The 24654-nt window shown below is 43.2% G+C and overlaps 1 protein-coding gene across 1 annotated transcript; it reads left to right on the top strand.

Moving 5' to 3' along the window:
- Window positions 1-8390: 8390 nt before the first annotated feature.
- LOC139444680 (uncharacterized) lies at window positions 8391-22001 on the top strand. Its single transcript, XM_071225612.1, has 10 exons — window positions 8391-8453; window positions 9687-9940; window positions 11940-12111; window positions 12673-12824; window positions 13395-13528; window positions 15764-15886; window positions 16861-17049; window positions 17310-17347; window positions 17993-18096; window positions 20792-22001. Exons 1-10 carry the CDS (start codon window positions 8391-8393, stop codon window positions 21999-22001), a joined length of 2439 nt encoding a protein of 812 aa, XP_071081713.1.
- Window positions 22002-24654: the final 2653 nt, after the last annotated feature.

Below are 24654 nucleotides of genomic sequence, written 5' to 3'. Positions count from 1 at the left end.
GAACATACACGACTGCACGACCAGATACAAATCTTTCGAAAAATCCGTGGAAGTGTGCCTGACTTCTGATTTTGTGTCCCCAAACATCCCAAATGTGAACAATAACATTCCCTATCTCTAGCGTAAAAAGCTGTGAGTAGACCACGATTGTCTTTTCTTATTCCGGTGGTGACCTTGCCCTTCGATCGTTCGAATCTGTCACTGACATGCAAGCAGACTTGAGTTTGTTGATTTTCACGTCTTCAGTATAGGGTGGTACAGTTAACACGAATGTCTTTGGCGAACACTCTGATTTCCCTCTTCCAAAATGGTACGAACATGATATAAATTCAGCCGATAGATCAAGGAAACCGAATCATTTTGATTGCACAGACGGGACACTGGCAGTGCGAGTGACCGACTGTTAGTCCGATATTCAAAGCCTGGCGCTAATGTGACTTTTCAAATTTTCTTATAGGTGTCCTTCGTACTTACAACATGGCGCTTTAATAACCATAAGTTGAAGAATTTCTTCCAAAAGGATCTTGATCGTCGGTGCTGTTTTGTTTGCTGGTCTGTCAACTTACGAAAGTTGTTATGTATTTACACTTAAATATATATTTAACGTGGGTAATGAATAAAATACCACACTCATTCTCGTTAGATACCATTTTTACGACACGAGTGGACTTTCTATGGTATCTGGCCGAGCGACAGCGAGGTCAGATGCCATAGAAAGTCCACTCGCTTTTGAGAAGGAAGTGCCTAATGAGTTGCTCCCAGTAGATGTCGCTGGACAGCGCAGAACGCAATGGCCGAATGATTGTGCGATAAACAACTTCCACTCGTCGTTATTTCTTAATTAATGGCGGATCTCTTAGCACGTATACAGATTTGATATGATGCTAAGCCTAATATATCGTACCCTCACCGTCTGTAACTTCAATATAACTGTCTCAGATATCGGTCAACATAGAGATAAACGTGTACGCCACTAGACACTAAAAGCAGCACATGGACAGTTTTGAACTACGTTGGCCATCACTGCACGTGTTACCGAAGGAATAAGGGTCGGGGTATGCAAACTATATACTACAAAATTTGACAGCGTGAGTTCTTTTGCCATTATTCTTACGATGTTCAGTTACACGTGTTGTCTGTCATTCCATAAAAAAACACACTGTCCTCTCTTGTTTGTCCCCACGTCTAGCATGTCTGGAATAGTGTATTGGACATTGTCCGCTTCTCGTATATGACAGTGAGTGAGCTTGATTTTATGCCGATTTGAACAGTATTTCATTTTTTTTATCGGAGTTTCAGCGTCATATGAGAGGAAAGCCCGAAGTGATGCAGGTGAAAACAATGATCACGGATATAGTACTGATAAACCTAGAAACATAATAACGGCGAACCGGCCTTCGAACCCACGATCATAAGTTTGCGGCTCGCTTAAGGAACGCTAATTAGGTGAACTGTCTGACAAAAGGTTTTTTGGTTTTATATGATCCCTTGTGTCAACAACCGAATATGTGATTATGAAACGCACTGAAACCATTGTGGCTTGTTTACTTTACGTTGTTTTAAAACACAGTAGACATTCTTAAGTAAGTTACTGCAAGTTTACTGAAAGTACTTTAAAATCCGACCATGAACATTAAGAATACGGGGCCGAATACACATGCATGCATGTATAATATGCTAAAAGATGAAAAGACCTCACAGGCAAAACTGCTTTCGTTGCACCACTGAAAACGGAAACCTTTAACTTAGTGCACATGTTTGCTTTTCTGGACGTTATGACCTAAATATTTACATATGTCGTATGTGTTCACGCACGTGTCTATTGTTAAGGTGAGGTGAGGTGAGGTGAGGTGAGGTGAGGTGAAATAATGGGGTTTAACGTCGCGTCCAAGATTATTGCACTTATATAGCGACGTGCATGCACGTGAGTGTGTGTGGCTGCTTGTACTAGTCCGGACTGATGCCTATTAATAGTGCTAGCTCACTGAGATACCATGCAGCAGTTTAACATGGATACCCCACTCAGACACAGTATACTGACTCCGAGCCGACCAGTCCTTGCTTTAACCCCTTAATGCCGAGCGCCAGACAGGGTAACAACAAGTACCATCTTTTAACGTCTTTTGGTATGACGCGGCCGGGGATCGAACACCGAACCTTCCGCTCTCCGGGCGGACGCTCTACCACTAGACCACGGAGGCGGTCCTATTGTTTAGACTGGTGCTGCAAATACGGGGCTATTGCGACACTGATTGGTATGGACCAACATGCGAGACATGTGTGGCGCACGATGACGACACCAGGGGGCATGACACCTGCCACCTAATCACGGGGAACATTGCCTGCATTGAGGGTAGGTCGCTTTCACACTTAGCATAACGTTCAGTTGATCTTCATGACACCAGTAGAATGATTAACATTTAATTCGCAATTAACTATAATTGTATACATGAAATTTATTGTTGAAGGTTACCGAACCCTGTTACCTTAGAGAATGAATGCTTTGTTTTTTTGTTGGAGAGGTCAGTTAGTGAGTGAGTTGGGTTTAACACCGCTTTGAACAGTATTCCAGATATATCACGGTGTGGCAAAGCAATGTGGGAGGAAAGACCGAAGTGATGCAGGTCTTAGACGTTTACCACTTCGGTGAAACCCACGAGCACGGGTATGGTACTGACAAACCTAGAAACATAATCGGGGCGAACCGGGATTCGAAGCCAAGATCACATGTTTCCGGCGTGTCAAAGGGAGACAACTCTGCACAACGAATCGCGGCATCTTAGACGACGGGGCCACCTAAACTGAACTGCAAAAGAAACTTTGCACATTTGAAAATAATGTGATTTTAAATTAGTTGTACTGGTTCAAACCCAAATAAGAACAAACACATAGCCCAAACGCATCGTTGTTGGGCCTGTAATTCTTACCGGCAATGCGCACTTGTTTTTGAGAAAATGCGAAAAATGTAAAATTATGTGATGTCCTTGCTGGTAGAAATGCTCGTACCACAGGGGTATAAGTACTGCACAATTAGCAGTGTCAAACATCAACATTGTAAAAAGAACACATTTAAACTGCCAAGTCTAACATCAGATAAACGTGAGCGAACAATTGTGATGGTCCAGATTGAGGTCACGCACACCCACGTTGCAAGAACCTTTGGCTGTTCCCGTGTTGCCGTTGGGAACTTGTTGCAGAGTTTCAGACAGACTGGAAGGACATCAGAGAGGCCCAGGACAGGGGGACCACGGGTCACTACGGCACAGGAAGACCGGTATCTGCGAACGTTGCACAAAAGAATGCTTTGGGTCGGCGGTTGAGCATACACAGTGACCAGAAGACTTCGGGCAGCAGGTATCAGGACCGACCGTTCAGATGACGTATGTTGACCGCTGAACATCGACGGAGACGAATACTATGGGCTAATACAGTGCGAAGATGGCATGGCTAGGGGACATAACTTTTTATTTTAAGGGACTTTTGACGTTAGGTCACATATTTAGCCTCGTTATTACGCCAGTCGTGCATGCCAAGGAAACACATGACGGCCACATCATTTGTTTGCGTCATGTTTCTGTCAATCATGTGAAGTGTAAATACACAAGAAATTCCTATATAGGTTGGAAGGGAGACAACTGTCTAGAAGAAGATTCCGCCACGTCTCTGGAACCTCGTACCGGTAGGTATTATCCCGAATTTGTTTATTCAAAAACAATTTGAAGTAAAATGCTGACATATATTCCCTTTTTCGATAACGTTATAAAAATTTGAAAAATAAGTACGTGAGTGTTGTACTGTTTCTATATAAATGTTTATCGAAATAATATTAATAAATAAAAAAACCGGGCGATAAATATCCTGTTAAACAACTTGACAGATTTTTTATTTTTATTCAAAAACAATTTGAAGTAAAATGCTGACATATATTCCCTTCTTTGATAACGTTATAACAATTTGAGAAAGGTACGTGAGTGTTGTACTATTTCTATATAAATGTTTATCGTAATAATAATTAAATTTTCGTAGTATATTTGGCCAGCCAAGGGATGGAGGTGAGGTGAGGTGAAATGGGGTTTAACGTCGCGTCCAAGATTATTGCACTAATATAGCGACGTGCATGCACATGTGCGTGTGTGTGTGTGGCTGCTTGTACTAGTCCGGACTGAAGCCGATTTATAGTGCTAGCTCACTGAGATACCATGCCGCAGTTTAACATTAATACCCCACTCAGACACAGTATACTGACTCCGAGCCGACCAGTCCTTGTTTTAACCCCTTAATGCCGAGCGCCATGTACCATATTTTAACGTCTTTAGTATGACGCAGTCGGGGATCGAACCCCGGACCTTCCGCTCTCCGGGCGGACGCTCTACCACTAGACCACGGAGGCGGTCCCAAGGGATTGTGGGACAATTTGCTCACATAACAACGCGTCGCCTGCCGTCTGTCCGTCCTTCCGGTCATACTCCATTTGCCAGACGGCTTGCCCTCATCTGGCCTACACCTTATATCGCCTACACCTCACCTCAAGCGGCAACTGAGACCTCGTGCTCGTGTTGACAGAGACCGAGATGCAAGGATCGAGAGACTGAAGCAGCAGCTTGCTTCTGGCAGAAGATCAGTGATCCAGTTTCTGGATGCAGTTGGACATTTCATCAAATTACAGTAATTTTGCTAGTAATGATGTAGTGCTTATGTTATAAAACATGAAGAGGATGGATATAAATATACAGTGCTGTGATAATACATGTGTATTTATGATATTTGATGTTTTGAAAACATTTGAGTTGTGAAGATGATCTCATATGCCAAATGAAATTACAGTATCAAAAGTCATTTACATTCTTTGTTATCTTGTTGGGAGAGTTCATTTTACTTAAGGGATAAGGGTACAAGTGTGATGTGCACTCATCCATCAATTTGTTTTGATAGTAGTGTAGGCGATATGAGGTGTAGCCCAGATGAGGCCAGGCCTGTCAGATACCCCAGTTGTTAGACAGTTGAGTAGAGATGGCTTGTCAAAACATATGAGATTTCCTGTTGTGGTCCAGGACCACTGCTTAAAGACTCTGTATAAATAAGATCAAATAAATAAAGTCGTTTGACGTTAATGGGTAAACAATTGGTCTATTCAGATAAAATAAGGTTATATATTGTTTTACTTTATACCCGTACACAGCTATCCAATGAACCATTTGATCGTGAAAGCAAGATAAATGTATAAATTCTTACCTCAGCTTCTTATGAGAATATGATTGTTTTGTCGATTTACATATGTTACTAAATTGTGCAGATATCTGAATTTGTCACAAACATGGCAGGTTTGCAGAAAGTTGATAAAAATGAGAAGTTAGAATCGAATTACCACATAAATCTTAATCATGAGAATTAATCTCAGAATGAGTTCTGTAAGTTGTCCAGTTATTTAAAGTTTGCTAATACAGAACCTGACTATATGCTCAGTACCAAAAAGGGAAAACCAACGAGAACACATCACAAAATTAATAATGTGCAGATTTCTAAGGTGTTTTGTTTTATATAATATAAAAAAAGTGTTTAAAGAAAATTGAACTTAGAACTAATAATATCCAAATGAGAAGCATAATCACCATGAAACAATATGTGTTATAATTAAATATATCATACAGATAGTGTTGAAACACAGGGGTAAAAATTCATTGAGAAGCATGTTTTAGTCAGACCACATTTTGTCATTTTCTGAAGAACAACCCGATTTTGAGATTATGTGTTCACGGAAATTGGGTTGAAGCTAGTAATCGGTTCTAAAGTGCTAAATGAAGCATCTTGATGTAGAAATACATTATACCTGGTTGAATTATTTATGTAACTATTAAAACCTATAAAGACCAATAAAATAGTTTCATTGATGTATTAAGTCTTATACTCTCATGGGGGTGTGGCAAATTGGTATGATCGGGACTAATCCATTTTACCAGATGGGTAACAAGCACTGGATAGTGGAAGAAGTCCACCGTGGCATTTGTCGTATTGGCCTATGACTATTGTAGTTCTGTATGTGTAATTGAATAAATATTTTTTGTGTATTATGTTGAAATTTTAGTATCATTATCATTGTTGCTGTTGGTGTTATTTTGATTTGTTTTAGTTCTTCTATGAATTCTTTGTATGCATCTTTGCACATATACGTGTAATTTTTTAGTGTAATACTGTATCGATCATGACATATCAATATGATCGCCGGGGCAACGGATGGCCAGTGACGCTGTGCAAAGCGAATCCCATATGCTACCAGAAACCAGTGATCGTTGGTTCCAATTAAAATTTGCTCTGATTGTAGTTCTTTGTTTGACAACACCAAAAATGAGTAGCTGACAAATAAATATTGAACTCCAAAAGACTTTGTACGTATAATTTCTTGTACAGATCATCGCTTAATCCAACGAACGCTTGGTGTGTCAGTATGGTATTAAGTACATTTTTATTATCTTTATGATCTTACAATATTTAATTGCACATTTTTTTATTTTGATGTTGTAAATATTCCAAATGCTTTAGAGAAGCAGATTGTCTCTGTTTTGTTTCCTTGATTAAATTGTCTGTGGATTATTATTATCATAATACAAGTACGGTTTCTTTATGCGGTTACCATAGTGATGTCTTCACGAACGAGGTGTGGCTGGATTATTTAGGGGCAGTGAGGTAACTTTGTTGTAGGAGCATTGGCTCCAGACGCCGAGGCCTGGGTTCGATTCCACTCATGGTTACAAGGGCGGGGAGCACAATCTGGGTCCTCCCCGCATTGATGTTTCTGGAGCATTTCCCTTCTTGGACGGAATTACTTTTCAGATTAGTGTAAAACACAACTCACTCACTCACTCACTCACTCGAACTCGAGGTTTGGGGTGAGGATGGCACAATGCACAAAGGAACTATAGTTGTGGACTAAGTGGACACAGTTAAAGACGAATAACTCGACGGTCAGTTCACACCACATGTATTCGATCCACATAAGCCTCACAACCCATGAAGATCCGGGGTAGAATAGGTCTTCAGCAACCCATGCTTGTCTCCCCGTGAAGATCCGGGGTAGAATAGGTCTTCAGCAACCCATGCTTGTCGTAAGAGGCGAGTGACAGGATGGGGTGGTCGGGCTCGGTGTCTTGGTTGATGCATGTCATCGTACAACGACTGTGTGGATTGTTGCTCATAATATCAATCATTGATTTGGCAGATACAAGCTCGATTAGTTACAAGCCGCCGTTAAAAAATATGTAATTAACAAAAAAATTCGCCATCAGTGCTTTGGAAAAGAGTATATCAAGGATAATATAACATATTTTTAAAGACTATTTATTAGCAAACTCTGCTCCAAGAAGAAACACAATTAGTCTTACCCCCACCTCTACCAAATTGATATTTGTCCCGAGAAGGAAGGCGTCATTTTCCGCAAAGAAAATCCCAGCCAGTTAACAGTACCTAACAATTGCTGTACTGAATTACGCTTCTCTTTGAGGACCGCCTCCGTGGTCTAGTGGTAGAGCGTCCGCCCGGAAAGGAGAAGGTCTGGGGTTCGATCCCCGGCCGCGTCCTACCAAAAGACGTTAAAAGATGGTACTTGTTGTTACCCTGTCTGGGCATTAAGGGGTTAAAGCAAGGACTGGTCGGCTCGGAGTCAGTATACTGTGTCTGAGTGGGGTATTCATGTTAAACTGCGGCATGGTATCTCAGTGGGCTAGCACTATAAATCGGCATCAGTCCGGTCTAGTACAAGCAGCCAGACACACACACGTGCATGCACGTCGCTATATAAGTGCAATAATCTTGGACGCGACGTTAAACCCAATTTCACCTCACGCTTCTCATTTCTTTAACTACGGTTTGTTTGTAAAGGAAGTTAACAAGTTAACTTTCTAATACAAGCTGAAAATAAAAGGTATACATAACTACGGTTATAACGAACACGCTTATAACGAACTGGCGGATATAACGAACTTACTTTTTAGTCCCGACTATTTGCTGTGGTTATGCTGTATATATGCTTATAACAAACTACGGTTATAACGAACTAAAATAGTAGTCCCTTTGAGTTCGTTATAACCGTAGTTTACGGTACACTGACACTTCATCCCTTGAGCTGGGTCAACATTTCAACCATAATGTGACATACCGTTACATGTTTACATGTAAATGAAAGTTTTCCCATGTTTTCAAACGCCTTGGGAGATGAGAAAGTAATATTGGCAACTCTAATAGAAGCCCAAGGCATGACGGGACCGGAAGAATCACGTGGTCTCCTGGATGATTGATGCGATGACGTTTGAAAGTTGGAAACGAAAATATGGCCGACGGCAGGGGTGCTGCTCAATCCGTAGTGCATGACGGGATGTTGTTGTCACGTGATCAACGCCATGTTTGGGAGCAGGGACGCACGGCTTCTCAAATGTTGGATATATTTGTGCAGTGTTATAACAGTAAGTAATGTCTTTTCAATTCATAGATTGTAAACAATGCATACAATAATTATGCATTGTTTTCATCGTCTGGGAAATTAATTACTTTTCTTTGTCAGTCATTAATGCAAAAAACGACCCCAGAAGAAAATCACTGTTATAATCCTTACAATATGAGGATTGTATATTTTAGTATTATCATTTAAATATTGAGAGCATGATTTATACAATCATTACTAAAATACAAAATTTACTGTAACACGCAATAGTATAGGCTAGATTTTAAAGGATAGAAGTGAGTCTTATTTACCTATTATACTCATTTACGGAGAATTGTTTCGTCGTTGTATCTCCTTAAATTTTAATCAGAATACTCGCCTGGTTTTGAATTTCGACGCTTAAACATCTGTCACATCATGGATTTTTTATCACATGGATTATATTTTCTGAACGCAGCACTAACGCGTGTCTCCTTATCCAGTCCTATGGCATATATAATGAAACCTCGTTAATACGGACACACGGCTACCGGACTACTGCTGTTGAGAAAGTCTATATAATGTTAACGGTTAACTACTTCGTTTTCCGGATGGTAACGGTACCGACGCATGATTTTGGATTCGACGCTGGAACATATTTCTCATCATAGTTTATTTTATATAAAAGATGGTATTTTCAAAAAGCGTCAGTCATGAGTGTATTCCTTATCCTGTAAAAACACCCATGTTTCATATATATACTGAAACCCCGTTATTCTGGAAACCCCGTTTACCTACTGCTGTTGAGAATATCTTACTGTATATAGTGTTAACGGCTCGTTGCTAATTTGTTTCCGGATGGGAACGGTACCGACTCCGTTAACGAGGTTCCACTACATAAACAAATGGTAATAGTCCATGCTAGATGTCATGCTCAACGTGTACAGAGAATTATTTCCCCGGTCAGTGGATCAGCGTACACTCGAATTTCATGCCCTTGTGCCCGTGAGGCGTTAACAGTCACATAGCCATCTCATCCTACCGGGTACCCATTCACGGCTGGGTGAACAGAATCATATTTCCAACAAAGTCACTTGACCAAGGAGACACCACATGTGCTTCAGTGTTGGACAGGACCGAAGCCCTAGACACTGTCAGGAGTCAAGCCGAAAAGGGTCGCCCATTCAAGGACTCTCCGCGACCAACGTTTCTTAATTTGATTCTCGTATGTTCTTTATAAAGATTATAATAACGGTACTGTTACTTTATGTTCCAGGTGGTTAGCCCCACTGGGATCTTGGAGATACGGTTTGACCGGTTTCAGGCAGTTAACACCGGTCAAAACACTGCGGACGCAAATGCCGGAGGTAGCTCCACCACCGTATCCATGGCAACAACGCAATCGCTGGAAAACCTGTCGTCCAATTCCACCCCGACCCCCATCGTCCCCGTCACCCCCTCCTGGGAGGACCCACCCGTCTGCCAGCCACCCACCAGATACCGCTTCCTGCTCTGTATGGATATGTTGGGGTAACGTGCCATGTTGTCTTGTTGTAGGTGGATATGTTGGGGTAACCTGTCATGTTGTCATCTTGTAGGAGGATATGTTGGGGTAACGTGTCATGTCGTCATCTTGCAGGTGGATATGTTAGGGTAACGTGTCATGTTGTCATCTTGTAGGTGGATATGTTGGGGTAACGTGTCATGTGATCTTGAAGGTGGATATGTTGGGGTAACGTGTCATGTCATCTTGTAGGTGGGTATGTTGGGGAAACGTGTCATGTGGTCATCTTGTAGGTGGGTATGTTGGGGTAACGTGTCATGTCATCTTGTAGGTGGATATGTTAGAGTAACGTGTCATGCCATCTTGTAGGTGGATATGTTGGGGTAACGTGTCATGTTGTCATCTTGTAGGTGGGTAAGTTGGGGTAACGTGTCATGTGGTCATCTTGTAGGTGGGTATGTTGGGGTAACGTGTCATGTCATCTTGTAGGTGGATATGTTGGGGTAACGTGTCATGTCATCTTGTAGGTGGATATGTTAGAGTAACGTGTCATGTGGTCATCTTGTAGGTAGGTATGTTGGGGTAACGTGTCATGTCATCTTGTAGGTGGATATGTTAGAGTAACGTGTCATGTGGTCATCTTGTAGGTGGGTATGTTGGGGTATCGTGTCATGTTGTAGATGGGTATGTTGGGGTAACCTGTCATGGCATCTTGTAGGTGGATATGTTAGAGTAACGTGTCATGTGGTCATCTTGTAGGTGGGTATGTTGGGGTAACGTGTCATGTTGCAGGTGGGTATGTTGGGGTAACGTGTCATGTCATGTTGTAGGTGGATATGTTAGAGTAACGTGTCATCTTGTAGGTGGATATGTTGGGGTAACGTGTCATGTCATCTTGTAGGTGGGTATGTTGGGGTAACGTGTCATGTTGTAGGTGGCTATTTTGGGGTAACGTGTCATGTCATCTTGTAAGTGGATATGTTGGGGTAACGTGTCATGTGATCTTGAAGGTGGATATGTTGGGGTAACGTGTCATGTCATTTTGAAGTTGGATATGTTAGAGTAACGTGTCATGTTGTAGGTGGATAAGTTAGAGTAACGTGTCATGTGATCTTGTAGGTGGATATGTTAGGGTAACGTGTCATGTCATCTTGTAGATGGATATGTTGGGGGAACGTGTCATGTGATCTTGAAGGTGGATATGTTAGGGTAACGTGTCATGTCATTTTGAAGTTGGATATGTTGGGGTAACGTGTCATGTGATATTGTAGGTGGATATGTTAGGGTAATGTGGCATGTCAACTTGTAGGTGGATATGTTGGGGTAACGTGGCATGCCATCTTGTAGGTGGATATGTTAGAGTAACGTGGCATGTCAACTTGTAGGTGGATATGTTGGGGTAACGTGTCATGTTGTCATATTGCAGCTGGATATGTTGGGGTAAGGTGTCATGTCAACTTGTGGGTGGATATGTTAGAGTAACGTGGCATGTCAACTTGTAGGTGGATATGTTGGGGTAACGTGTCATGTTGTCATATTGCAGCTGGATATGTTGGGGTAAGGTGTCATGTCAACTTGTAGGTGGACATGTTTGGGTATGTGCCATGTTGTCATCTTCATGCTTTCACATGTTACACTACTCACAGTTTTTCTATATTCCACAAATAGATGCTACATCTCCGACTGGCTAAAACTCATTGAAACCCGTGAGGATCCCGGGTTAGAAAAAGTATTCAACAACCCATGCTTGCGGCAAGAGGCGACTATGCTTGTCGTAAGAGGCGACTTACGGGATAGGGTAGTCAGGCTCGCTTGCTTGATGCATGTCATCGTATCCCAATTGCGTGGATCGATGCTCATAATATCAATCACTAGATTATGTGGTCCAGACTCGATTATTTACAGACCGCCGCCATATAAGTGGAATATTGCGGCATATTGCGGCATCAAACACGAAACCAACAAATTAAGCTGTATCATGCATGAGTTAGTGCGCGTTATACCGGGGAGGGTAACCTGTTGCAGGCAGCCGGAGCAGTGCAGTCTGGGGCGGGAGGAGACAGAAATGTTGCAGATCACCCAGGGGACGGTCACACCCACGGGGGAGGGCAGCGACATCCTCATGTTCGGAAACAACCTCCGAGGCATGCCCAACCCACAGGTCAACCCTCTCCGATACAACTTCCCTACCTGGCCGGTAAGACGGTTTTGTCGCTCACTCCGAGCCTACAGACAACCTTCCAGTAGATACAACCTACTTCTCGGTCGCTAACATGAATATCGCCCAGTCCTAACCTATAACCAGGGCCAACCCTCTCACATACAATCTACCCCTCGCTCGCTGAGATGAATACTGAACCACCGGGACAGGTGGTGAAAGGGTGTTCAATGTTACATGTCATGACTTCAGTTGTCTGCATGCAGCAGGTGGCCTTTCTCTCCCTGCTGTCATCCAGTTCGTTCTAAACCGCGACTACTGTTTTGTTTTACTGGAAAGTATTTCGATGTTTTCTTATTCTTTTTTGGTATTTCTTGCATTCAGACGGTCCATTGGCCCAAGGGATTTTTCCCAAGGTGAAGGTTAAACATTTTCAACCAAAACCTCTCGGTTGGCCAGATGACTACGTTACTCCTTCACCAATATTCCCTCCTTAGATACAGTTGTTGGTCAGTTTAGGAACCGGTAATACACGTTTCATATGAACATACATGATAATTAAGAATATTTTCTATCTTGTTTTTGTTTATTTCTATGTAGGGTTCTATAAGTGTGACTGCATATGTGCAGTGCTGTGGAGTTCCAGATCCGCGTCGCTGTGAGGAGAAACTGTCTGGCAGAATGTCAGTCATTCCGTCGGCGAACCAGAGAACGGCTGTGCCAACCCTCGTCAATGTCACCAACAAGGGGAGGTAACTACAAACAAGAAGAATTTCACATTTTAGAAAAGAGTTACGCAACTTATTGCGCAAAGATTGCTTTGCGAAACGGGATTCCGAAATAACATCGATGTTACATGTCTATTTGTTTGGTGCAGGGATTTATGGTATTCAAGGGGATTTCCAAGCAATTTCAGAGGATTCCCCCTTGTTTGAGGTAAATGCTAACAATGTAACCGTTGCTGTGTATGAAGGGGGCGGTCGGGTAGCCTTGTGGTTAAATCGTTCGCTCCTCACGCCGAAGACCCGGGTTCAATTCCCGACATGGGTACATTGTATGAAGCCCATTTCTGATGTCCCCCGCCGTGATATTGCTGGAATATTGCTAAAAGCGGCGTAAAACCATACTCACTCACTCACTCACTGTGTATGAAGGCTACACGTGAGAGCTGTATGATTATCGTGGATCACTGCTGATCGTTGTCTTGGCGAGACTGTGTTGTTTTGAAAGCCGCCGTCACTAAGATCCAGGACACTTCCTCTCTATTTAGTGGGTTTGAATTGTTCGATCCCGCGTTAATTCATCACTTCTGTCCTCATCAGCCTGATGTTGTCGGTAACGATCCTATGCTCCCCCAACTACTACGGCGTCAACTGCTCGACGTTCTGCCGCGACGACAACCAGCTGGACAACCGTGTCTGCCACCCGACCACCGGTCAGCTTGTGTGCAGTCCAGGTACGGTTGCACTATAATTTATAATTACACAGGCTAGCTAAAACCATGCTACGGTGGGAGCCCATCTTATATTAGTTACCTACAACCCAGGTACGTGCGATCACAGTTTACACTGGTTAGCTACAACCCATCTACGTGCGATCACAGTTTACACTGGTTAGCTACAACCTATCTACGTGCGATCACAGTTTACACTGGTTAGCTACAACCCATCTACGTGCGATCACAGTTTACACTGGTTAGCTACAACCCATCTACGTGCGATCACAGTTTACACTGGTTAGCTACAACCCATCTACGTGCGATCGCATTTTACACTGGTTAGCTACAACCCAGGAACGGAGCAATTACATTTTACATTAGTTAGCTACAACCCAGGTACGTGCGATCGCAGTTTACACAGGTTAGCTACAACCCAGGTATGTGCGATCACATTTTACAATAGTTAGCTACAAGCCAGGTACATGCGATCAAATTTTACACATGTTAGCTACAACCCAGGTACGTTCGATCACATTTTACACATGTTAGCTACAACCCAGGTACGTGCGATCACATTTTACACTGGTTAGCTACAGCCCAGGAACGGAGCGATCACATTTTACACTGGTTAGCTACAGCCCAGGAACGGAGCGATCACATTTTACACTGGTTAGCTACAACCCAGGTACGTGCGATCACATTTTACACTGGTAAGCTACAACCCAGGTACGTGCGATCACATTTTACACTGGTTAGCTACAACCCATGTACTTGCGATCACAGTTTACACTGGATTGTTACAACCCAGGTACGTGCGATCACATTTTACACTGATTAGCTACAATCCAGGTACGTGCGATTACATTTTACACTGGTAAGTTACAACCCAGGTGCGTGCGATCACATTTTACACTGGTTAGCTACAACCCAGGTATGGTAGGAGTACATCTGACACAGGTTAGCTACAACACACGTATGTTGCCAGCACATATTACACTTGTTAGAGTGAGTGGGTGAATTTGGTTTTACGCCGCTTTTAGCAATATTCCAGCAAAATCACGGCGGGGGAAACCAGAAAGGGGCTTCACACATTGTACCCATGTCGGGAATCGAACCCGGGTCCTCGGCGTGACGATCGAACGCCTTAACCACCAGGCTACCCGACCGCCTCTATACTTATTAGAGCTGTACGATCAAGATTCGATTGTGAAACAGCGACATGCTTCAATGTTCTCCAACTTTGCTGAATCCTCGTCTCCAGGGGTAGAATTCTATTGTGTTGTTTGTAGAGATACATGTTTGTTATTATACCGTTTCTATGAAATTATTGAATATAGTGTGCAATTCATATTACAGAATTTCTGCAAGGACCAAACATACATATTTGGTTTATATATGTCATGAAGGTCCAGGGGGCACGGGTTTCGCTGTGCAGAGTTGCGTCCCGTGGACACGCCAGAATTGATTGTGGGTTCGAATCCCGGTTCGCCCCGATTATGTTTCTAAGTTTGTCAGCACCATACCCGTGCTCGTGGGTTTCAGCGAAGTGATAAACGTCCACTCTGAGACCTACATCACTTCGGGCTTTCCTCCCACATTAAGCTGACACGCCGCGATATAACTCTAATACTGTTAAAAGTGGCGTTAAACCCAACTCACTCACACTAAGTGAAATAATGTGTGAAGTGTGTGATCACAATGGCTGTATCAAGCCGTTTGTGTAGTCAACCGGTCAACGCACCTTGATTGAGGGTGAAATTAAAGCAGTCCCCTGCCTGCAGCTATACGTTATAATTACGAGATAATACCTTCTTGACTAACTGTGTTGCAGTTCTACCTTCAGTTGCTTCAATAGTATGACTAAAAAGGTACAGTTGATGCAGTCTGAGACTCCTGCATGCAGTACGCCTTCTTTAGGAATACTATCTCGGTGTTCGCTCTGCCTATTAGTGAGTGAGTGAGTTGGGTTTAACGCCGCTTTCAACAGTATTCCAGTTATATCGCGGCGTGTCAGCTTAATGTGGGAGGAAAGCCCGAAGTGATGCAGGTCTCAGACGTTTACCACTTCGGTGAAACCCATGAGCACGGGTTTGGTGCTGACAAACCTAGAAACATAATTGGGGAGAACCGGGATTCGAACCCACAATCACAGGTTTCTGGCGTGCCCAAGGGGCGCAACTCTGCACAGGGAATCGCGGCGCCTTAGACGACTCCCCTCTGCCTATTAACTCATACTGACATTGTATACGACAGGCTGGAGCGGAAGAAACTGTAACGAGGACGTGAACGAGTGTGACCTTGGCGTCTGTCGTCATAGCGCCGGCTGTAACAACTTGCTGGGAACCTTCACCTGTCATTGTCTCAGAGGGAGTTCAGGTATGCCTAAAACCCTAAACCTTAACCCACCCAAATTTAACAACCATGGGCCATTGAAACCAACCTCACACCCGAACATGACAACCATGCACCATCGACACCAACCACAATACCACAAGCACGGTTCAATGGTACAGTCTCATTGCCCGGACCGGAACCCAAATCACAAGCAATACCTAATGCTATTCTACCCAAAGGACCACATTTGTGGTCTAGTGGATAGAACATCTGCCCGGAGAGCGGAAGGTCGGTTTTTTTTTTATCCCCGGCCGCGTCATACCAAAAGGCGTTAAAAATTGATATTTATTGTTACCCTGCTTGGTGCTCGGCAGTAAGGGAATAAGACAATGACTGGTCGGTTCTGAATGGAGTATCCACTTCAAACTGCGGCATGGTGTTACTCGGCCTAGAACAAGCAGTCACACAGACATACGGCGGACGTGCATGCAGATCTCTACATAAGAGGAATAATCTGGCATGCAACGTTAAACCCCATTTTAACCCCCCCCCCCCCCAAGCAAAACCAAGCTCCATAGGCGGACAAACTCAGCATCCCGAACATTACCTGATCTCAGACGAAAATCATGAAAAAGATGCACGAAAGAGCAATATGGCAACCTGATACAAAATCATTGCAGAATATAGAAGAAAATATAGGTTCATTGATTTGAAAATACACAAAGGTCTTTTGTGATTTTTAGGTATTTCACCTGAGGGGATTCGGGGTTAAAATTAGTTCCCAGAGGCGACTTAATGGATCCAGAGGTCAGACATTGTGACGTGGTTGATGACGTGTCAATGTACCCCGACAGCGTATATCGTTGCTCATAATATCAATCATTGGTTTGTTTGGCCCAGACGCTATTATTTACAGGCCGCTGTCACATAGCTGAAATATGGCCGGTAGGGCGTTAAACAAAATACAAACAAACATAATCATTATAATCACACACGCCCATCCACTACTCTCCCAGGCAGATTTTGTGAGAACCGAGAAGCAAGCTGTTCCAGCCAACCCTGCCTCAATGGTGGAACATGTTTTGAAGACTTGGCGTCCGTGGGCTTCCTGTGCGAGTGTGCCCCGAGCTGGAGCGGTGCCCAGTGTGCCACCCTCGTGCCCCGGACCACCCTTGGGCCACCCACTGGTCAGGTGACTGGAACAGGTAAGCAGCTTAGTATGGAAGATTTAGGCAAGCTGTTTAAAGACGATAATCGTGACTCAGTAGGTCCCCTCAATCAGCTTATGTTAGTTGAACCATGTATTTCTCTAAAACATAGGTCAGGCTGTTTGGGTGTTTTGTTCAGTAAGGTTTAGAATTGCGTTTTCCTGTTTAACCATGTACATGTATGTCAAGCAGGGTAGGGTGATTTTCTTACCATGGACTCCCAATAAACGCTCATTTTGACTATTATTTACTTTCAGTGGCTTCTGAACAAGATGACCCGAAAACAGAGCCCCAGGTAGGTGGTATGTTATGAACCATTCATTGTTGAATCGTTGTTCATTATTTACAGCTGTGGACGCCTTCCCAAAATCGCAAAATCACTTTACCATAGTCGTAGTCGTAGAACGTAAACCTGATCTTTGTTTATAGTTTTTATCCTCCTCCTCTTCTTCTTCTTCTTCCCCCTCTTCTTCTTCCTCCTCTTCTTCCTCCTCCTCTTCTTCTTCCTCATCTTCCTCTCCTCCTCCTCTTCTTCCTCCTCCTTTTCTTCCTCTTCTTCGTCTTGCTCCTCCTCTTCCTCCTCCTTCTATTCCTCTTCCTCCTCCTCCCTCTCCTCCTCCTCCTCTTCCTCCTCCTCCCTCTCCTCCTCTTCCCCTTCCTCCTCTTCCTCCTCCTCTTCTTCCTCATCTTCTTCCTCCTTCTCCTCCTCCCCCTCTTCTTCCTCCTCATCATCCTTCTTGTTACCCCGACAGCTCCGATCATTGCAACCACCGGTTTGTCTGGCGCATGCACTTCTCAGGCCGCCTGGTGACTCCAATCACATCCTTGCTCCCCTCCCTTACCAGTGTACCATGTATTGATAAACATCTGTTACCAGCCACGTATGCTTGCTGAAACATCACCTCCCTCTAACGCCAGCATGTGTACGTTATGTCTTCAGAGCAGCTCGGACTGGACACTGTGGTACGTGGTGATAGCGCTGCTGGCGGTCACGTGTCTCGTCGTCATCATCCTCATCATCTGCGTCATCTGGTCCAGCCGCAAGTGGGTAGTATTCCCTGTTGTTCTTATCATCGCCGTGATTAACACTTTTTGAAGGGACGACGAAAAACTACAAATGAATCCTAAACATCGAAATATATACCATTCAGAAGAAGTTAAAGACCACACCATTGTTTCATTTTACTATAGTTAATTTATCATGGAAGGGCAACCCGAGTCTTTCATTTTATTATAGTTAATTTATCACAATCTCATTAAAATCAGATCTTAGTTCTCGCTATCGCTAAACAAAGATCTGAGGACATCCCATTACGGGTCACGTCAGAACGACCTTTTATCCAACCATTCAGAGCATCGGTTACCAGATCATGAAAGTGACAGACGGAATGTGTTTTCTGATCATGCAACCTCGAAATATTAAACAGAGGGTATTCCGAACGACAGTTACGAGTTTTATGATTATATCCATACAATCTAGGCCATCTGTAAGCCATTCCAGAATGTTCTTTTTATCAGTTTTAATTTTTTTAACCGAGAATACGTCAAAATATGTTTCGAAGCGTAGTCGCCAGTTTGAAACTAGTGTCGTAAAGCTCGAGAAAGCTGCCTTCTGATTGGCTAATGTCGATTTCTTGGCAGTCATTTCATTGATCGATCAAAGTTCGCGAGAGGTCGTTCTGACCTCAGATCTTTGTTTAGCGGTAGCGAAAACAAAGATCTTACTTTAATGAAATTGAATTTATCATGGAAGGGCAACCCGATTGTTTCATTTTACTATAGTTAATCTGTCATGGCATAGCAATTTAACAATAGCAATATGAAAGAATCCTTAACCTTTTTTGAGTAGTATACACGACATGTTCGTTGAGCACGCATGTGGTTAAAGCGTTCGCTCGTCATTCTGTCGACTCCTCACGTGGTAAATTTATTTCTGGTATCCCTGTTATTGCTGAAATATTGCTAAAAGTAGAATTAAACCACACTAACTAACTCACCAAGGAGCAGATTCAAATTTCTATTTACTCGTAATTTCTTAAGAACTATCAATATTGTTTTCTTTATGAAGAGACTAACGTGACACAGATTTCATACCGTATCCCTGGTATCTGAAACTCACACATCCGAGACTTTATTCGTTCATCTGTTTGATGTCTATTTGAACTTCACGACACAAAGCAAATTCAAAATTGCTCTTTCTGGTTTTCGTTTAAGAAGTCATGACCTGGAAATAAGCATGGGCGCCACTTCAATATACCTCGAAATTTAAGAAAATGTAAACTTTGTAACTTAATCTTTTCTTTTAGTGTGTCCAGCATACGAACTGTTAAGTGAGTAAGTATGGTTTTACGCCGCTTTTAGCAATATTCCAGCAATATCACGGCGGGGGACACCAGAAATGGGCTTCACACATTGTACCCATGTCGGCAATCGAACCCGGGTCTTCGACGTGACGCTTTAACCACTAGGCTACCTGACCGCCCCTCGAACTGTTAAGAGAACCATACATCCTAACATATATAAATTTAACATTTTGATATCATCGCCATCATTACAAATCTAGCAACATATTTGTACTATGCGCATATGGAAAGAAATGTACGGTTAACTGCAATTCCGCCTGTACCATAGCTACACAAAGGCCTGAGGCCTAAAAGTACTGAAATAAGCTGATTGATTGAGTGAGTGAGTATGGTTTTACGCCGCTTTTAGCAATATTCCAGCAATATCACGGCGGGGGATGTCACACATTGTACCTATTTCTGGGACATCACACATTGTACCCATGTCGGGAATCGAACCCTGGTCTTCGGCGTGACGTGCGAACGCTTTAACCACTAGGCTACCTGACCGCCCCTCTGATTGATTGAAGACACATACCTAAAACAAAGAATGTTATAGTACAAAGGCCTCTGACCCATCAACAATGGTACACTTTGGCAACAATAGTAAGTATAAACAATATAAACAATGACGATGTATACAAAAAGGGGGACTATGTTCACAATATACAGTGTTTTTTATAAACAAACCTTGATAGTGTTTTCAAATTGATGTTAACAGTTTTTAAAGCTTTTAAATTTGTACGTATTCACATTATAAGAGAAATGCTTTGTAAGATCAATTCTTTATTTAGTTATACGCTGGACAAGGAACAGAAAGGATAATAATCTTCTGTGCCATATGTACAAACTTGGCATGACCTAAGTAGATTGTCAACCATCTACCTTTATTAAAATGTAATCTAAGAAAACAAGGCTTGAATCTTATGAGTATATTGAACGGCCCCCGTGGTCTAGAGGTAGCGAGTCCGCCCGGAGAGCGGAAGGTCCGGGGTTCGATCCCCGGCCGCGTCCTACCAAAAGACGTTAAAAGACGGTACTTTGTGTTACCCTGTCTGGCGCTCGGCATTAAGGGGCTTAAACAAGGAATGGTCGGCTCGGAGTCAGTATACTGTGTCTGAGTGGGGTATCCATGTTAAACTGCGGCATGGTATCTCAGTGAGCGAGCACTATAAATCGGCATCAGTCCGGACTAGTACAAGCAGCCACACACACGTGTATGCAAGTCGCTATATAAGTGCAATAATCTTGGACGCAAAGTTAATCCCCATGTAAATCCCACCTATGAGTATATTGCAAAACTTCTTTTCATCCAGTGTTAAATAGTTCTCTGGTTCCCGCAGACCTCGTTTGGGGGAAGCGACCACATTTCATTTTATCGACCTGTCACATTTCAGACGCCGGTACCAGATAAGTGGGGCCACCAAACCCGACCAGGCCATAGCTACAGTGACCACGGTGACCACAGCCCCACCTCCTGGTCAGTTCGATAACATGGTGTATCTCCACGACCCAGAAGACCTTGACCTTCAGCCTCCCACCTCTAACCTTTATCAGCGAGCTCTCATGTCAGATGACCCTTACATCAACCAGGCATCCCTCTACGAAGACCGAATAGATCCAGATACACCGTTTGAAGGAGAGGGTCAGGATGTACCTCGTGGAAGCGGGAGACCTGTTTCATCAGCCACTGATAACTTTTATGCCTCTTGGGATTGTATTCTTCAACCGGAAGACTCCCAATATGAGGCTATAACCTTTCAAGGTTTTCAGGAACGACTAGATGGTCTGCAGCGTTCTCAGTCAGGGACGTCCCCATCCTATCGCCGTGGTAGTGACCCTGCTTCAGATTCGAATTTTTACCCAACACACCCGGGCTTGTACCCTGTTGATTTTATTCAAAGTGACACTTCCGAAATGGTTGCTTCACAGCCGAACAATGATCGTCGACTTTCCACATTTAGACCCGTGCCGGAGTCTCAAATCAGCGGACAATTCACTGAACCAATTTACGACCGCCGGTTATCTGTTGAGCCAACAAATGAAGATGTGGCTCAGAGCGATCAGAGATTCTCGAGTATCTCCCAAACAGTTCAAGCTGATCGCCGAACTTCCACGGAGTGTGTCAATGAAGACTCTATACCAACGATTCCTCATTACTCCCAAACCGACAACACAAAGGTCACAGGGCCACGGGTGGTAACATTAACCAATCCTTCAATCAGTAGTTCTTTTAAACGGCCATGCCCCACCCCCAGGGCGAGTAGAACTATTGCCAAGGAGGCTTACACAGATAGTAACAGCGAAATGTCATCCACCCCACAACTGAGCAGCAGGAAGAACAGCGAAATACCATCCGCCCCGCAGCAGAGCAACAGGAAGAACAGCGAAATACCATCCGCCCCGCATCAGAGCAACAGGAAGAACAGCGAAATACCATCCGTTCCACATCAGAGCAACAGGAAGAACAGCGAAATACCGTCCGCAGCACAACAGGGCAAGAGGAGGAACAGTGCGGACCTACTGAATCAGATAGGAGGACTTCTACAGGATGGGCCCGCGGAGAACAGTCGAAGCAAAAGTGGTTCATATGCCCTGAGCAAGTGATAGAGAACCAGAACACTACTATCAGGAGTCAAGTCTATTTCGCAACATCCTAATTGTATTGCACAATGGCAATTTTAACGATTTTGTATTTATTTAAGTTTTTTGATATTAAAATCATTTATTTAGAAAGTCTGAATGCAAATAAAGTTATTATTTTGTTATAGTTGCTTTGGCACAGCGGAATTCTAGACCTTTGTAGAGAATGTTGTTATTATATTTTTCATTCTTGGACTCTAAATTATATTTTACACCCAAGGAGATTTGAATAAATTTCAAACTACTTCATCACCGGTGAGAGTTTAAAAACACTTCGAAGTAGAAAACCGGCACGGTTGAAAATAAAATGTATATTTAAATATTGAACAATATTAGAAATCTTGACTACTATTTGATGCAATACGCCCGGGCCTAATACAGGGAGTGAGTCAATTAAGCAGATATAGGTGATTTAACAGACTGAAGTCTTAAGAAAATAGTTTGTTAAAATATTTCGACTTTTATTAAGAAAGGAAAATACTTTCCATGCAGATTATTAAAATATATTTTGTTTGAATTTAATTTCCAAGTCCTTATTTGTTCATTGCCAACTTCTGTTGTCTAACGGTTTGTTGTCATTTATGGTGAAAGAAGCAGTTTTTTTTTATAGTTTTGAACAGGAATGTCTTAGTTCGAATGCCGAATAACTTATTTGTTTATGTTTTATGTAGAAATGGTAGTATACCAGCTTGTAGATGTATATGCTGTAATATTGTGGAATAAATGAATATGTAATGAAACCTTATTGTGATTCTGGGATTGTGTTTGTTTGTTTGTTCGTTTGTTGTTTAACGCCGCACTCAACAATTTTACAACTCTATGACGGCGGTCTGTAAATAACGGAATCTGGGCCAGACAATCCAGTGATTAATATCATGAGCATCGATCCACGCGATTCGGGTCTATGGCATGCCTCAACCAAGTCAGCGAGCCTGACCACTCGATCCCGTTAGTCGCCTCTTATGACAAGCATAGTCACCTTTTACGACAAGCATGGGTTGCAGGAGACCTATTCTACCCCGTGCATTCATGGGTCTAAACAAGCAACTACGAAAGAGTCGACCCGTGGATATCCTTGGGTCCCGGGCATTGAGCCCACTGGGTCATGCTTGTGGTTGGTGAAGTCCTATTCCACCCCTGATCTTCACGGGTCTCTGGGATTGTGAGCTTTCAACATTTCAGTGTTATAAATGTTAAATAGCAAAACCATTAAGTGTTAACAAATGCCTACCCAAGACCCAATACAGCATAAGGCATGAAGTGCCTTCAAATACCTATCCAAGACTAACTTCGGCATTAGACATGAAGTGCCTTCAAATGCCTATCCAAGACTAACTTCGGCATTAGACATGAAGTGCCTTCAAATGCCTATCCAAGACCTATACATACACATGCCTGGGACGGAATGCATCTGTAATTGCCTAAATGCGCTCATTGAAGAATGAATACGGTACGTAGTGCCAGCAGATGCATGTGCCTATCTCAGAATAAAGTCCACGAACGCCTTTCACATTAATTAAAAACATAGAACGGTTATTTTGACAATGAGTGGGATGTATGATCGTGTCGATATGATCAAAACAGATAATTCGAACCGCGCATAAAATCCTAAACGCTAACCAGTAACAATAACTGGCTATATCCTATATCAAACTCTGCTTTTCACCTTGACCTTTTAAGCCGAATTTTCTTGACTCGTTCTCTGATTGGGCTATCGATATGCGCGATAATTCTCTCCCGAAAGGTTCCGCCTCTGTGGACTAGCGGATAGAGCGTCCGCCCGGAGAGCGGAAGGTGAATGGTTCGATCCCCGGCCGCGTCATACCCCAAAACATTAAAAGATGGTACTCGTTGTTATTTAGCCTGCCGCTCGGCATTGAGGGGCTAAAACAAGGACTGGTCGGCTCGAAGTCAGTATACTGAGTTGGGTATTCATGTGAAACTGCGGCATGGTATCTTAGCGGGATGGCAGTATAGAATCGGCATCAGTCCGAACTAGTACAAGCAGACACACGCTCACACGCACACACGCATGCACGCATGCACGCACGCACGCACGCACGCACGCACACAGACACACACGGACACACACACACACACACACACACACACACACACACACACACACACACACACACACACACACACACACACACACACACAAAAACATGCATGCATGCATAACGTTATTTCGTGGCTTTGGGCTACACCGTAGTGGTAATCATCTCAGACCTTTCCTCGAATATTAACTAACAGTAAAATACCTATCTAACCTCCAACTGTAGGTTGGGCGGAACACCGGAGGCGTGACCTGGCCGTGCACAGATTGCAGTGACACCTGAAACATCAATACTTCACGCCCCAGGTACACTCTGACGCCAGATGGCTTTTGCACCTCTCTGCTTCTATTACTTCTATACCAACACGAAACATGACCATATCCATATCTACATCAACATGTTTATAGGACACGCGAAGAAGGCAGACATATGGTATGAGACACGTGGAGAAGGCAGACATATATGGTATGAGACAAGCGGGGAAAGTAGACATATATGAGACACACGAAGATGACAGACATATATGGTATGAGACACAAGGAGAAGGTAGACATATA

The sequence above is a fragment of the Haliotis cracherodii genome, unplaced genomic scaffold (assembly GCF_022045235.1).
Source record: "Haliotis cracherodii isolate W230 unplaced genomic scaffold, xgHalCrac1.p SCAF_6, whole genome shotgun sequence".
Taxonomy (NCBI): Eukaryota; Metazoa; Mollusca; class Gastropoda; order Lepetellida; family Haliotidae; genus Haliotis; species Haliotis cracherodii.
This window is presented reverse-complemented; position numbering and strand designations above follow the sequence as displayed.